The following is a 14,554-nucleotide window of genomic DNA, read 5'->3' as shown; positions in this document are numbered from 1 at the left end:
ACCTGGCCTCACCCTTCACACAGTCCCTTCTGGATCACAACCTCCATTAGCACGCATTCCTCTGCTGGCCCACACATCACTCCTCAGGCCCTTGGCTACTCTCAGTCATTTCCCTCGCTTCCTTCTCCTCAGGATCTGCTTTCACATCACCAAAAACCCTTCCAGAGTGTGCCCTCAGGCAGCTGCAGGCTCCAGAAGGAGGTTTTAGGGTATCGATTTTCTCAGGGTCCATTAGCTTTTTTCCCTGACAAAACTGTGCGTAACTAAGGAACACCACATAGATCGCATGAAAACGTCGAACTCTCAAAATCCATCTCGCTCCGTTTCATCCAGAAACGGCCTGGGCCTGGATGGGGTCCGGGAGGATGGTTTCCAAGGCTACCAGTTATTTACCATCACCGCCTTCCAAAGCCACGAGGGGGCAGAGCAAGGGGGCAGAGCGGGACAGGCTGCCTCCCTGCGCAGCGAGCAGCGTTTCCTTCAGTCGGCTCCCCCAGCATGAGGCCACACAGCAAACCCAGCGGCGGGGGGGGGGACATCAGCACTGTCATCAGCCACCTCTGAAATCTCAGAGGAGGACAAAGGCAAACCCACACACGAGATGGCCTCCACAACTCCGCAGAATGCCCAAGCATAGTACAGAATCCTCCCTGCTAACTGCATCCACCACACTTTTTTTTTTTAAACCAGAGAGGTGAAATTAATGTGCTGCCAAGTGGAGGTCTTTATATTCATATTTTTGGCTGAAAACATTTTTGTTTGGCGAGAGCAAGAAGAGATTCCTTTTGCAGAGGAAATGAGCATTTTGATGGATGGTGTTAGTCGAGAACAAAAGACCGCAACACTCTGCTGAAATACTTTTCCTACATGGAAGTTCATTTGTACAGCTTTTTAAGTAGAACTGAATTTAAGGGTTAAGGCCATCTCCTATTTCAAAAAAAAGTTACGACAATGCTATTAGAGAAAAGGTATTAATATGCGGGTTATTTTTGGCTAAATATGCTTTACAGGGTATGCTATGTGCAGGCTTTCTAAAGTCAATTAGCTTTCTGATGTTAATTTCAAAAGCTTATATTTTGAGGTAAACCCTAGGAATGGAATGCCACCTGACATTAAGATGTTTGAGGTGTTAAAGCCAACTTGAAAATAGCTACCCAATAAAAGGAGACCTTGGATTGGGGCTAACGCTGATCTTCAAACAATATACCCAGTGTGCACTTTTTGTATTCTATTTAGGATTTTTTTCTTAAGATCATGACAAATTAGTGGACGCAAAAAAAAAATTATACACCAAAAGCCTTTCAGTCCACAACCAGCAATAAGAACACTATCTTTCTAAATGAAATCCATAAAATAAGCTACACTATTCTTCCCTAATACCTGGCATGGGTGAGCTGCTTTAGAATTGGCCAGGAAGATTTAGGATTTTTTTTACTTTCTACTTTTCCAATTTAAATCAACCATGACTCCAGGTGACCCTGCAGGTGTGCTCAAGCAGGTGTTTATTGAGCACAAGCTGTGTGCCAGGCACCATCCCAGGCCCTTCATAAGCACTAACTTAGTTAAGCATCTGACTTCGGCTCAGGTCATGATCTCACAGTCCGTGAGTTCAAGTCCCACACTGGATACAACACAAGCCCCGTTTCTCTCTCTCCCTCTCTCTCTCTTTCTCTTCCTCTCTCTGCCCCTCCTTGGACTCTCTCTCTTTCTTTGCCCCTTGCTCACTTGTGTTCTCTCTCTCAAAATAAATAATGAAGAGCAGAGCAGAGCAGAGAAGAGAGGAGAGGAGAAAGAGAAAATGCAGCTAACTTTAACTTACCTCCTTTTGATAGGCCAGTCCAGCCTCATAGAGTTTAACAAAGAGGTACTGGGTCCACTTGTAGTAATCTGGCAAACACGTAGTTATTTCCTGCCAAAGAGGAGGGAAAATCACTCACAGGCCATTGTAAATATTCCCCCTGTACCAGCACCAACATATGCATTGGCCCTGCAATTCAATTTTGAAAAGCAATCACACCGCAAAAATATTTACCAACCTATGCATTTTCCACCAGTTTGTAAAGTGAGGGAAGAAGCAATTCGTTCTGGAAATAATGGAGTTACTGAAATGCCACCCTACCTTTCCCAGGGTCACTTTAATGAAAAGAAACCTCAAGTTTTCTGTACACCTCTCCCCTCCATCCATGTAATTAACAGATGAATTACATTGTATGAAAGTGGGTATTACCATCTCTGTCAGCACGTATTTGGGGAATCGTGATGCTAATTCATGAACGTACTTTGTTTTGAGAGCAATCACAAAATTCAAAAGGCGTATCTGCCTGCTTCAGTACGCAGCTCGTTTGAAAACAAATCTTGCATTTCTACGTATAACCGGGACCTGCGGGCTCCTTTAGACTCATTTATATTCCATTTATCCCATTAGGTGAATCAGGCTGTTGCCTAGTTTAGGAAGACCCATTAAAATCTTTATTAAAAATTAAACTTAGAAATCACCTGGCTTGTATTTCCAAGCCTAAATCCAAGGTTCCAAAAATTTATTTTCTTCCCTGAAAACACATTTGCTATAGAAACTTTAACAAGTTACTGATTAACCAATCTCTAAGTTGATAAATTTAAGCGCAAAACCTCCACCCTATAACCACAGTTTCTTTTCCAGTGTTCTTGAACTTCAAGAAAATAGCTAACATAGAAATGGACGTAGGGTAGGGCCATACTTCCCCCAAAAGTGAATACAACTCTAACTTCCTTTTGATGAATGAATAAAAAGAGAGCTGAAAATTCCACAAATACGAGGGCCAGTATGACAGGAAAGGGGCAAGGTGTCAGGTAATTAATCTCCTGGGGCTCCCAACGGGCTATTTTTTCTTTTGTAAGATTCCTGGGTCCTTTTCTGTGCTTTTGTACTCTGAGAAAACAAGGAATTCAACTCTGATCACTCCCCCATTCCCAGCTGCAAGGCAGGTAGTGAATAACCCACCAGTGTAACAACTTTGCTCACACTGGAGCTGGCCCCTGGCGGGCTGGCCCCACGCCACACCAAGACCGTGACTCGCACGACATGGTCCCGAGGCCCCAGGATACCAGGTCTGCGGGAACGTCATGCATAAAGCACTCTGCCGACTCCAGAATGGGACCAGCACACTATGGAAGGGCTCGTCCCCCCAAACATCCAAGTTCATCTGATACTTTTTTATTATCCTTTCTCCAACTGCCAGGTGCCTGCCCCCAAACCTTGCAGGCACAGCACACACAGCCCATTTTCCTCGGTTTTCCAGACAAGCCCCCTAAGAACTCCCATTTTCTAACAAAGCCCAGGGCAGGAGCTATGTTCTAGGATGTTTTGCTTTGCTCGGGTTGAGGCATCCCCAAATCACTACTGAATATAAAATAAAATACACGGATGCCAAGAATGCTTGCACATTGAGTCAAATTTGTATCCCTCATGTAGGTTTCACAAATCAAATTCAAATCACACTGGTCCACAAATGAGCTGGGGCAGGGGGTGCATGAGGGGTAGGGGAACTGGGTAAAAATATTCGCAGACCTTATTATTGTGAACATCTTTTAAAATTCTTATCCATTAGCTTAAGGAAAGACATGAAGCAAATATGACCAAGATAATGACAATTGTTACACTGAGGGGAGTTCTCTGTTCTCTATTATTCATTCATTCATTCATTCATTCATTCATTCATGGGAGAGGGCCATAAAGAGGGAGACAGAAGATCCAAACCTGGCTCTGCACTTGACAGGCTGACAGCTGTGAGTTGGGGGTGGGGCTCGAACTCATGAACCATGAGATCATGACCTGAGCCGAAGCTGGACACTCAACTGCCTAAGCCACTCAGGTACCCCTCTATTTTTTTTATATATTTAAGTTTTTCATAATAGAATACCAAAATACTTCAAACGAATATATATATACATATGTATATATGTGTGTATGTTCTCAGCCCCTGAATCTGCCTCCATATTGAGAGAAAAATTAAACAGCAATGGGACAGCATTATTATCTTCATCTTGGTTTATGGTTTTGAAAATTACTTTTACTAGAAAAAAATAATAGATCCAGTCAGGAAAAAAATTAAAAAAAGATCGCTATCCAACTCCAGCCAAGCACTAGCCTGCTTTCAGTCACGTGTAATGCAAGGTGTGTCCCCCCGGAAATGAGGGAAGGTGAGGTGAGGTGAGATGAGGCAAGGCAAGGTGAGGCCAGGTGAGACAAGGTGAGGGATAAGGGACTGTGGGCCCCCTTCTTGCGCCCTGGCCTCAAACTTGGCTCTGATCCATTTTATTTATATTGGGTTTCTGCACACGTTTGAAGGACAAGTAGCGTCAGCTGCTAAGAGCACAGCTTGAAAACCACTGCTCCAAGGACCATAATCCACTCCCGACAGTTGGATTTCAATGCATGTTCACCTCATTCCCACTGCCCCCCGTGTAACCTGCCCAGGGGAGACCCTGAGGACAGGACCTGCCCTTCTGCCCATTTACTCCTACCTGCTGCACACAAGGCCCAGACAGCACCCTCAGTGCCGTCTACTCTGCTCGTGAACAGACCAGAACAGGTGCCCACCAGACTCCCCGGGAGCCAGTGAACCATGAACATGCTGAACCCTGCTCAGAAATGCATTTCCTGAGGGGCGCCTGCATGGCTCAGCAGTTAAGCATCTGACTTGGGCTCAGATCATGATCTCTACGCTTGTGAGATCAAGCTCCGTGTCAGGCTCTGTGCTGACAGCTGTTCCTAAAAAAGCCAAGGAACCCTTCCGGAACCTTTCTTGATGTGCTAATTTAAAAGGGCCCCCAAAACCCCAAATAACTATTTCCAGTTTTCTAATGCTTCATCTCAGTGAAAATCATCAAAGACATCTTTTTTTTTTTTTAAATATTTTTATTTATTTCTAGGAGAGAGAGAGAGAGAGAGAGACAGCGTGAGCAGGGGAGGGTCAGAGAGAGAGGGAGTCACAGACTGAAACAGGCTCCAGGCTCTGAGCTGGCAGTCAGCACAGAGCCCGACGCGGGGCTCAAACCCACGAACCGCGAGATCATGACCTAAGCGAAAGTCAGACGCCCAACCGACTAAGCCACCCAGGCGCCCCCCAAAGACATCTTAATGGAATTAAACGGCCTTAAAACCTTTGACTCTCGTCAACTGGCTAGAACTGTCATTTTTGGGGAACTATTCACTTAAATCCCATTCCTGTAGACAAAGGTCTTCTGGGGGGGGAGGGGAGGTCAGCACTCACAAAGATGGTAACAACTTTCCTTCCTTCCTTTTCTTAAGAATAGGGCTCAGACCGTCCTCTCCCCAGGGACATCCGATAATGCCTGGTGACATCTCTGTCACTACCTCTGTCACGACAGTGGTGGGGCACTATCCTACAATGCACAAGACAGTCCCTAGAACAAAAAGTTATTTAGCGCCAAATGTCACTAGTACCAAAGAGTGAAACCCTGTGCAGGCAGATTAAGGAGAGCAAACAAAAGCAACTCTCTACTGCGCTTTTTATGAAAAGCCATGGAAGTGGAAATACAAGTTAGTTGACTTAGGTCTCCTTTTCCGCCTGGTGTGAGCGCACCTCTGCTGACTATGTCTCGCTGGGTACACGGGAACGCTGTGGGGCGCAGCCCCCCACCCTTCTACCAACTCCAAGACCAACAGGCGGAGAGACCTATCGAGTCTGGAACTCTGTTCTGCATGGGAAATATGTGATCAATTTTACGGTTTAAATTTTAAATCGCGTAGTATGCCTCCAAGTAGTTTTCTGACTTGGCGAATCTCACATAATGACTTCATGTAATAAATGTCCTCTTTGGAAACTGGAGAGGCAGACATTTTTCTTGATACAGCAGCAGTTTATCCCCTCCCACAAGAGAGTCATTGAATAAATAAGAGTTTAAATAAACACCGTCTGTTGGAATCTGGCCCCCTCCAGGCCCAGCGCTGCCGGTGACCCCAAGGGGGAGCCCTGCGTCCGTGCGCCTGTCAAACATAGCTGCCTGCAAGCTGGGGGCAGTGGGGGGGAGGGGTGACAACCTGGTGAGACCACCAGAGAAGTCAAGTGAAAGATGTTCACTGGGCTCCAAACCCCTTCGCATTCCCCTGCTTTCCTCTGCCCTGTTTTCCAAACAAGCCAACGCCCACGTAGCTGTAGACTTGTTTTTAAAACAAAACCAAGTGGTTCAGAGTTACAGCTCCATAAGCAACTGCAATTCAGCCATACTCCACACAGATCTGCATAAAGGTGTCGACTTTTACATCCCCCTGAGCTCCGGAAAGCACAATCTAGATGTCAAGAGACTGAATTTATGAATCTCAGATCTAAACTGTAATCATTCCTCCATGCTGCAATTTTACATTTTACGATACCGGGTTTTTAGCATTAAAAATATTTTGCACATTCACAGCCAAACACAGAGCCCAATGCAGGAGGTGCGCTCCCTCAGAACACAGGTGAGGCTCCAAACATCATCCTTTGGGGCGCCCAGGTGGCTCAGTTGGTGAACTGTCCAACTTCAGCTCAGGTCAAGATCTCATGGTTCATGAGGTCGAGGCCTGCGTGGGGCTCTGTGCTCAGAGCTCAGAGCCTGAAGCCTGATTTGGATTCTGTCTCTCTCTCTCTCTCTCTCTCTCTCTCTGCCCCTCCCAGGCTCACACTCATCTCTTTCTCAAAAAATAAATAAATAAACATTAAAAAAATTAAAAAAAAAAAAAAGCAAACATCACCCTTTGAGGCCTGCTGCCCATACATCACAAAGTGCACAAGTTAATAACTAACCCAGCCTTGCCGGGAGCTCCTGGCACACAGTGATCTGGCCACAACAGAGCCTAAGAAGGCTGGGCCTACTTTACTGTCTGTCCCAGACATACAGCAGTGTTTGGTCCGTGAAGGAAGAATCGGGGTGGTCGGTCACCTTCTATGTACCTCACGGAAGGTCCCCTCGGGCTCAGAGTGCTCACTACAAGACTCGGAGAGAGCGTGATCTATGGGAAAGATATTCCACTTCGGAGCCAAGCGACTCGGGATCAGGTCCTTATTACCATCATTAGCTTTGTGACTCTAGCCAGGTGTCCCCAGCGAGAACACTGGGGTAATGAAGCCCATCTGAGAGGACACACCCAGTAATGTTTGCGGAGCACGTGCTGGCCACATAGGTGAGGTGGCCGGTGCCACTTCTCCTGGCGTGGCCCAGGGGGTGTCACGGAGCAGGGAGGCTGGCCTCGTCATCACACACTCAGAGGCGGGCCACTGGGACAAGGTGAAAGGGAAGGCAAAGGACCTAAGTTGCTGTCACTCACCATCACTATCCCTTCCCGAGTATCGGCCTTCTGACTAAAAAGAGGTGGTGTTTATGAGGGGACGAGCCAACACAGGACCAGATGGACTTCTCCGCACGAGGCCGTTCTGTCACCTCCAGTGCACACCCACCCCGGGCAGGGAGAGCCAGATAGGTCACCTCCCCGAAGCCCCTCCGCTCCAGCAGGATTTACTTGGGCCTCGTTCCTTGGTCTCTTGGCATCTCTGACAGACATCGGTCCCAGATCACAGAAAAGCTAACACCACGCAAAGCCACCACGCATTCAGTGTGCCTTGCGACCTCACCTTATTCAGGTTCGCTATCAAATCCAACAAATAAAACAAAAACCTGAGGTAACACGTTTATCAGTTGTTCAGTGGCCACATACGCTGGGAAGAAAGGCGAGGAACCGCCATGCGTCAGTTCCCAGAGACAAGCCAACTGCCACCTCTCCCTGGTTGTGAGCCTCTCGCCTTCAAAACAAATGAAGCCTGGAAACAGAGGGGAGAGGTGCTCATGGCCCGTTTGAAAGACTGATCTTTCCTACTGTGCATTTTTGTCATCTGGTTCTATTACAATGGAGCCAAAGGAAATGTATCATATGACCTTATCTTTTTATTCCTTCTCTGGTTCTCCAGTTGTAGAGGGAAGGGGTTCTGAAAGCACAGCATTGCTCAAAGGCCAGAGAAGCCAGTCTCAGGATTCATAGTGTGCAGCTTAAAAAAAAGAAAAATCGAAGCTGTATTAGATGTTCTTCACTGGTGCTGGTTCAAGGTTCTAGTCCATAGCTCCGTGCACCTGCTGTGTTGGAAGAAGGAAGGGGGGGGGGAATCTTCTAGAGTGGGACATTAATGGCCACCCCTATAGTAAGTCCACTAAACTTTGCACTGGCTCTTAAACTTGGCAGCACCTCGGAGAGGAGTGGTAACCATCCCTGGTGCCTGGGTCTTACCCCTGCCCTGGAAATTTCATGTGCAGCCCAAGTTGAGAATCTCTGCAAAGGGGACCCCCCCCCCCGCCAACACATCTCCCTCCCAAATGCTGCACGAGAGACAGGATCTGGTCCTGTCTTCCTGTCTTCACAGAACTTAACTGAGCCTCAATGGGAGCCAAGGGCACCATTGTGTCAACACGCGATTTCTTTCTCTCTTTTTTAATGTTTATTATTTATTTTTAAGAGAAAAAGAGAGACAGAGTGTGAGCAGGGGAGGGGCAGAGAGAGAGGGAGACACAGAATCTGAAGCAGGCTCCAGGCTCCGAGCTGTCAGCAGAGTCCGACATAGGGCTCGAACCCACAAACTATGAGATCATAACCTGAGACGAGGTCAGACGCTTCACGGACTGAGCCACCCAGGCACCCTTCGATGTCACTTTGACTATTAACAAGACATTCATGACGAGTATTTTCAAAGCAGGGAGAGCTGTATGAACCAAATACATGCCACATATACTTAAACTCGTGTTATGAATGTTTATATAGATGTCTTTCTATCTGAATATTTGTACAAGGTACACCAAAGCCAGAACAAATGAAATGGCTTATATACTATTTCCTTTACTTACATAAACTCGATGTGATGTTTAATAACATGGGAATATGATATTTGATAAAAATATTGAGTATATTTTATGGCTCCAATTATATAATGAAAAAAAATTAAAAGAATACCAGGAAAAAAATGCCAACATAAATGGGGTTGTCTCAGAATGACACTGACCACGGGTGATTTTCTCAAAACTGTAGTTTTCTAAACTTCGCTGATTTCATACAGTGACTGTGTATTACTTAGAATTATCCTACAGGTTTAAAAAACTCTTTTTGATGTTTATTTATTTTTGAAAGAGAGACAGAGCACGAATGGGGGAGGGGCAGAAAGCAAGGGAGACAGAGAACCCAAAGCAGGCTCCAGGTTCTGAGCTGTCAGCAGAGTCCAACACGGGGCTTGAACTCACAAACCGTGAAATCATGACCTGAGCCGGAGTCAAACGCTCCACTGACTGAGCCACCCAGGTGCCCCCAGCCTACAGTTTTACAGTTCTTGAGGAGACCTCCACTTTAGTGACAGTCTTACAAGGCACCCTGTGCCAGAGGACCCAGTTAAGCCACACCTGGATTCCTATCCCACAGGTACTGTGAAGTAACTAATACTGTGTTAAGCTGCTAAGTTTGAGGACAGTTGTTACACAGCAATAGCTAACCAATACATTGGTAAAAGGGGTCAATAATCGGACCAAATCCTGGGATGGACGCAAGGACTAAATGAGTAAACACAAATGATACACCTGGCAGCTGCCCAGCATGGAGATGAAAAGGCGGGGCCCCAAGAGCATCCAAGAATCACCAAGTCCTCCTCCCTACAGTGTTGGGGGGACAATCAGTCAACTTCCCAGGCCTAGGGAACACCGGGGAGGCCTAGTGCTCCGTTCTACTGGACTGAGTCTAAAATGCCAAGTACATATCTGTCCCTCTTTTTGGACCTAACAGACTTTTTGCCCCTATGATTTTAGTCTTCAAGTCTTGTTCGCTTTCCCAGACACGCTGTTAGCTCCTGATAGCAGCTGGAGGGCAATGGATGGAAGGAGCATGGGGTTGGCAGGCTGAAGACCGCGGTCTGAGTCCTGGACTCTGTCCATGGGTCTGCTGTGAACTTGCTGGTGACCCTGAACAAAGGACTCATTTCCCTGGGCCTCACTTTCTTCATCTGGAAACTGCTGTGAGGAATAAGGTTATGTGAAGAGGGTCAGCTTGCCTTCCCAGTACTGTCTGGCTCAGTATTAGTACACAGCAGGTACTTAGTAAACCTTGATTAAAGCAGGGCACCTGGGAGATTCAACCAGTTAAATAGTTACGCATCTGACTCTTGATCTCTGCTCAGGTCATGACCTCATGGTTTGTGAGTTAGAGCCCTGTGTTGGGCTCTGTGCTGACAGCTCAGGGCCTGCTTGGGATTTTCTTTCTCTCTCTCTCTCTCTCTTTCTGTCCCTCCCCTGCCCATGCATGCAGGCATTCTCTCTCTTTCAAAATAAATAAACTTAAAAAAATAAATCTTCGTTTAAACAACAAATACATCAAAATTTAGGTGGTCAAGTGTCACTATATTTTAAAAAAAAGTCTTGAGGCAAAGCCCTTGCTAATTTTCTTAAGTACAATAGGCTTTCTAAAAAAGTAGCATGTTTATTCTTGGAACCACAGTCCAGTTTTATTGATACTAAATTTTGCCGAATATGGGTTCAAAGAAGAAATGCCCCAACTCCTACCACTCAGCATTCTAAGACACCTGTACATAGAACATTCAAACTTCCAAAGGCAAAACAAACACACCATGTTTACCTCTATTAACAACATCCACAATGTCAAACAAATGATGATTAAAAAAAAAAATCCATTGAGATCGGTTTCTCAGCTCCCTGGTATAAGGCTGGCTCTGAATTCTACGTTTTTTTCTCATTTGATCCACCCATGAGAAAATATTCACTAAGGGGCTCCTACCCAGCCCTTTTCCTAAGGGACTCACTAATGGGCCAAAGCTACAGAGAGAAAATGGTGGGACAGAGAACAGAAGGGATGGATCTCCCATCCAATGGAGGTTCCATTTGTTGGTTCACTCGTTGAGTAATTCCGCAAACACTTACCGGTTACCGGTACCTACCAGCACTGGGTTGGTGGCACAGAGACCCCTCCTCCATGGAGACTGGAGCCACCTATAGCAGGCCTTCTCATGGCCTGTCCTTCCTTAATCCAAGGTCTCTCTCAAGTGTCATCCCCACTCATTCCCATTTGTATGAGGGGGGAAAGAGGGACAGTCTGCCACCCACCCTCGCTCCCGGCGCATTTGTGCCTGCCACCAGGTTCGACTTTATTTCAATTGCTTTGCACCTTTCCCATCGCCGGGGAAGGGCCAGGGATCGTGTACAGACGTGGCAGGTGGCTCCCCCCCACTCGGCCACATGGCCGCCCCTTCCTCCTTGCCGGACTGTTATTCCCCAAAATGCCCGCTGCCCAGGCTCCACAGCCTTGCTGGCCCCTCCCTCTCATTCCTCTTCCTGCAACCATCTGTTCAATCCTGCCTTTGCCAGGCCTCCGCCGCGGGCCTCCTTCGCCTTCCCTGTTCTCCTCCTTGGTGCCCAGTTGAGGGAACAGGTGTTAATATCAGGGTAATTAATTAATCACGAACCTACCATTTGCCTAAGAGCTCATTTTTCATGTAATTACGCCCCTTCATCGCAGGGCTGACCTACACTGAAAATGAGCATTTCCTGAAAACTGAAGATGGCAAAGGCTAGGCCCCATGCTTTTGTAGAACAGGTGTTTTACTCTTACAGGTCTTGTTTTTCAAACCCAGGGCTACAGCTAAATTCTCACATAATCTGGAAGGCCCATGTTCTTCGTGCTCTTGAGGCCAGTGTAGAGAACGAGTATTAATGGAAGTCATGGTCTTTGTGGTTTTAAAGACAACTCGCACTGTCTTTCGGAACCGAAATTGGCTAGCTCCATGAGCTCCTCTTCTTGCTATTTTCTTGACCATTATGTCTGGAGCACTATCATTTTTATGGGGAACCTGAATGCCGTCTCCTGACAACTATCCATAATCAGACAAACAAGAAGCAACAGTTTGCTTCATTTCTTGGTAATTGTTCTCTGCCAGCCAACGAGGGCTCCGTGGTGGCGGTCTAACAACACAGACAGCTTTTCTAACTAGCCAGTTGGGAACACAAAGCCCTCCATGAAACCGCAGATGGGACTAATGTATTTGAATTGCAATTTGTTATCAGTCAGCTTGGTCAGCAGCCGGTATTTCAACCATCCGAGCCAAACCAGCTCTCTACAACTGTTCCGTTTTCCTGGGACAAGAGAACATTAATTTCATCCGCAACGGTTTTGAAAATTTCAGGATTCACAGGACAGAGTTCATCTGAAAGGTTTCTTGAGACGTGACTTCTCCAGGTTTCCTGAATAATAAGAAGGCTATTTGTTAGACACGGGCACGGGTCCAGAGGAAGAGGAAATATCGATTCATCAATGCCACGGATGCAAAACAGTGACGGCAGTGTGCAAAATGAGCTGTCCTGCTACCCACAAGCTCCGTACTCAGTGATTAGTAGAAGCCTGGCACAGCCTGAAAGCTGTCACATGTGGCAGACAAAAAAATAAAACTATGAACTTAGAAAAAAAGTGTAGAAAATTATTTTGAATACCTTTTAGTCCAGTGATTTTTAAGGGAAGGGCTAGGGGCAGGGAACCCAGATCAGTAGAAAATTGTTTTGAATACCTTTTAGTTCAATTATTTTTAAACATAACCTATTGTCAAATTGGTTTCCATAAACACCCTAGTCCAATGATTTTTAAGGGGAGGGCAAGGGGCAGGGAAGCACAGATCAGAATCTCACAGGAGGCCAGGAGATTTTTACAACTGAATAGGCCATCTCTTCTAGGAAGATGGCATTGATGTACTTTTCCCTATTCTTCTCATGAGGTACAACTAAAAACCCTGGTCATTACATATACAAAACAAATATAAGACTCCAAAAAATGAAAAAGAGAAAGCAGAGCAGTTAAAGACTTTAGCACCTGAGGAGGGACACAGCGGGGAGTCCCATGGAGTGTCTTTATGCCTCAGGAGTCCCAGAACTGCAGCTGACTAAGCTGGTAACCTGGAGATGTCAAGGAGTGCCAGGCCAAATTTTAAAAAATTAAAAATTAAGGAAAAAAAAAAAGAAAAAAGAAAAGCCTGCTCTCTCTAGCTGGACTACCAGGCAGAGACAGACTACCCAGCAAGAAAGAAAATGTAGACATTAACTGCCCTACTCTAGACAGCATCACAGAAAAAAAATGGCAGCCCTGCCTGTACCAAGAAAGGCCTAGTGGGGAGCCTGGACTTATAATGTTGGGGGGCTACAGCACGGCACCCCAAACTCTGTGGCAGGGTGGAGTCAGAGGAAGTTAGTGGAGAGCCAAGACTTCTACCCCTACTGGGTGTTAATGAACGTTCCTCCTTGGCGGTAACAGTGGAGACCACAGAGGTGTCTGGACCTCTACCCTAATCAGCAGTAAAGAAGTCCCCCTCCCTCTCCCCGATGGAGGAGTGTCAGAGGAGTCAGGAAGACTCCTGGAGAGTCAGGAAGTCCATCCCTGCTCAGTTGCATCAAGGCCACCCCTCCACGGTGCCAGTGGAGTCCATATGGGGACAGTAATAATGTCTCCTTTCCCAGTCAGAGCAATATCAGCAGGGATCTAGTGGGGAGTCTAGCTGTAACGAGAAGGTCCTTCTTCTCCAGGGTGTCAGTAATGGCCACCTGGAGATCCTAGACTTCCACATCTACCTAGAAGTAGAGAGGCAGTGCCCCACCTTTACCCACTGGAGCAGTACCAAAGAACCCTGTTAATATATAAGGTTTAAATAAGATCCAGACTCTTAAAAGAATTCTCCAGGGGCGCCTGGGTGGCACAGTTGGTTAAGCATCTGACTTTAGCTCAGGTCATGATCTCATGGTTCACGGGTTCAAGCCCCACATCAGGCTCTCTGCTATTAGCACAGAGCCTGCTTCAGATCTGTCTCCCCTTCTCTCTGCCCCTCCCTGACTTGCGTGGTCGCTCTCAAAAATAAACATTAGAAAAAAAGAATTCTCCAATGTCCATATTTCAATAAAAAATCATTAGTCATACCAAAACCAGGAAGATCTCAAACTGAGTGAGAAAAGACAATCAACATATGCCAGCACTATCATGACCACACTATTGGAAATATCTGACAAGGATTTTAAAGAAGCTGTTATAAAAAAGCTTCAATGCAAAATTATTAACACTCTAAACATATGGGGAAAAAAAACCCAAAAAGTCTCTATAAAGAAAGAAAAGTTATAAGAATAACCAAATGGAAATTCTAGGACCAGAAAATAAAAGAACTGAAATAAAAAGCTCAAAGGATGGCTAACCAGCAAAAAGGAGGGGACATAAGAAAGAAACAATGAACTTGAAGACAGAACAATGTAACTGATCTAATCTGAACAACAGGGAAATAAAAGACTGGAGAAAAATGAACAGAGCCTCCTTTCTCTCACCCCTCAGAATGAACAGGACCTCAGGGACATGTGGAATGGTAACAAAAGATCTAATATTCAAGTCATTGGCATCTCATAAATAGAGAAGAAAGAGAATGGAACTAAAGAAGTATTTTAGTAAATAATGGCTGAAATCTTTCCAAATTTGGAAAAACAACATAAACCTCCATATTCAAGAAACTGAATGAAA

The 14,554-nt window shown here is 45.9% G+C and overlaps 1 protein-coding gene across 3 annotated transcripts in view; it reads right to left on the bottom strand.

Annotated features, from left to right (window-relative positions):
• The window catches only part of LARS2 (leucyl-tRNA synthetase 2, mitochondrial), a 236,287-nt gene that overhangs the window by 88,632 nt on the left and 133,101 nt on the right, over positions 1 to 14,554 (bottom strand). For all 3 annotated transcript variants that reach the window (XM_077776920.1, XM_077776921.1, XM_077776922.1), the window contains one exon: positions 1,820 to 1,909. In XM_077776920.1, the coding sequence (XP_077633046.1) occupies positions 1,820 to 1,909 (90 nt within the window). The remainder of the gene's footprint in view (positions 1 to 1,819; positions 1,910 to 14,554) is intronic.

The sequence above is a fragment of the Crocuta crocuta genome, unplaced genomic scaffold (assembly GCF_008692635.1).
Source record: "Crocuta crocuta isolate KB4526 unplaced genomic scaffold, BGI_CrCroc_1.0 scaffold77, whole genome shotgun sequence".
Classification (NCBI taxonomy): Eukaryota; Metazoa; Chordata; class Mammalia; order Carnivora; family Hyaenidae; genus Crocuta; species Crocuta crocuta.
This window is presented reverse-complemented; position numbering and strand designations above follow the sequence as displayed.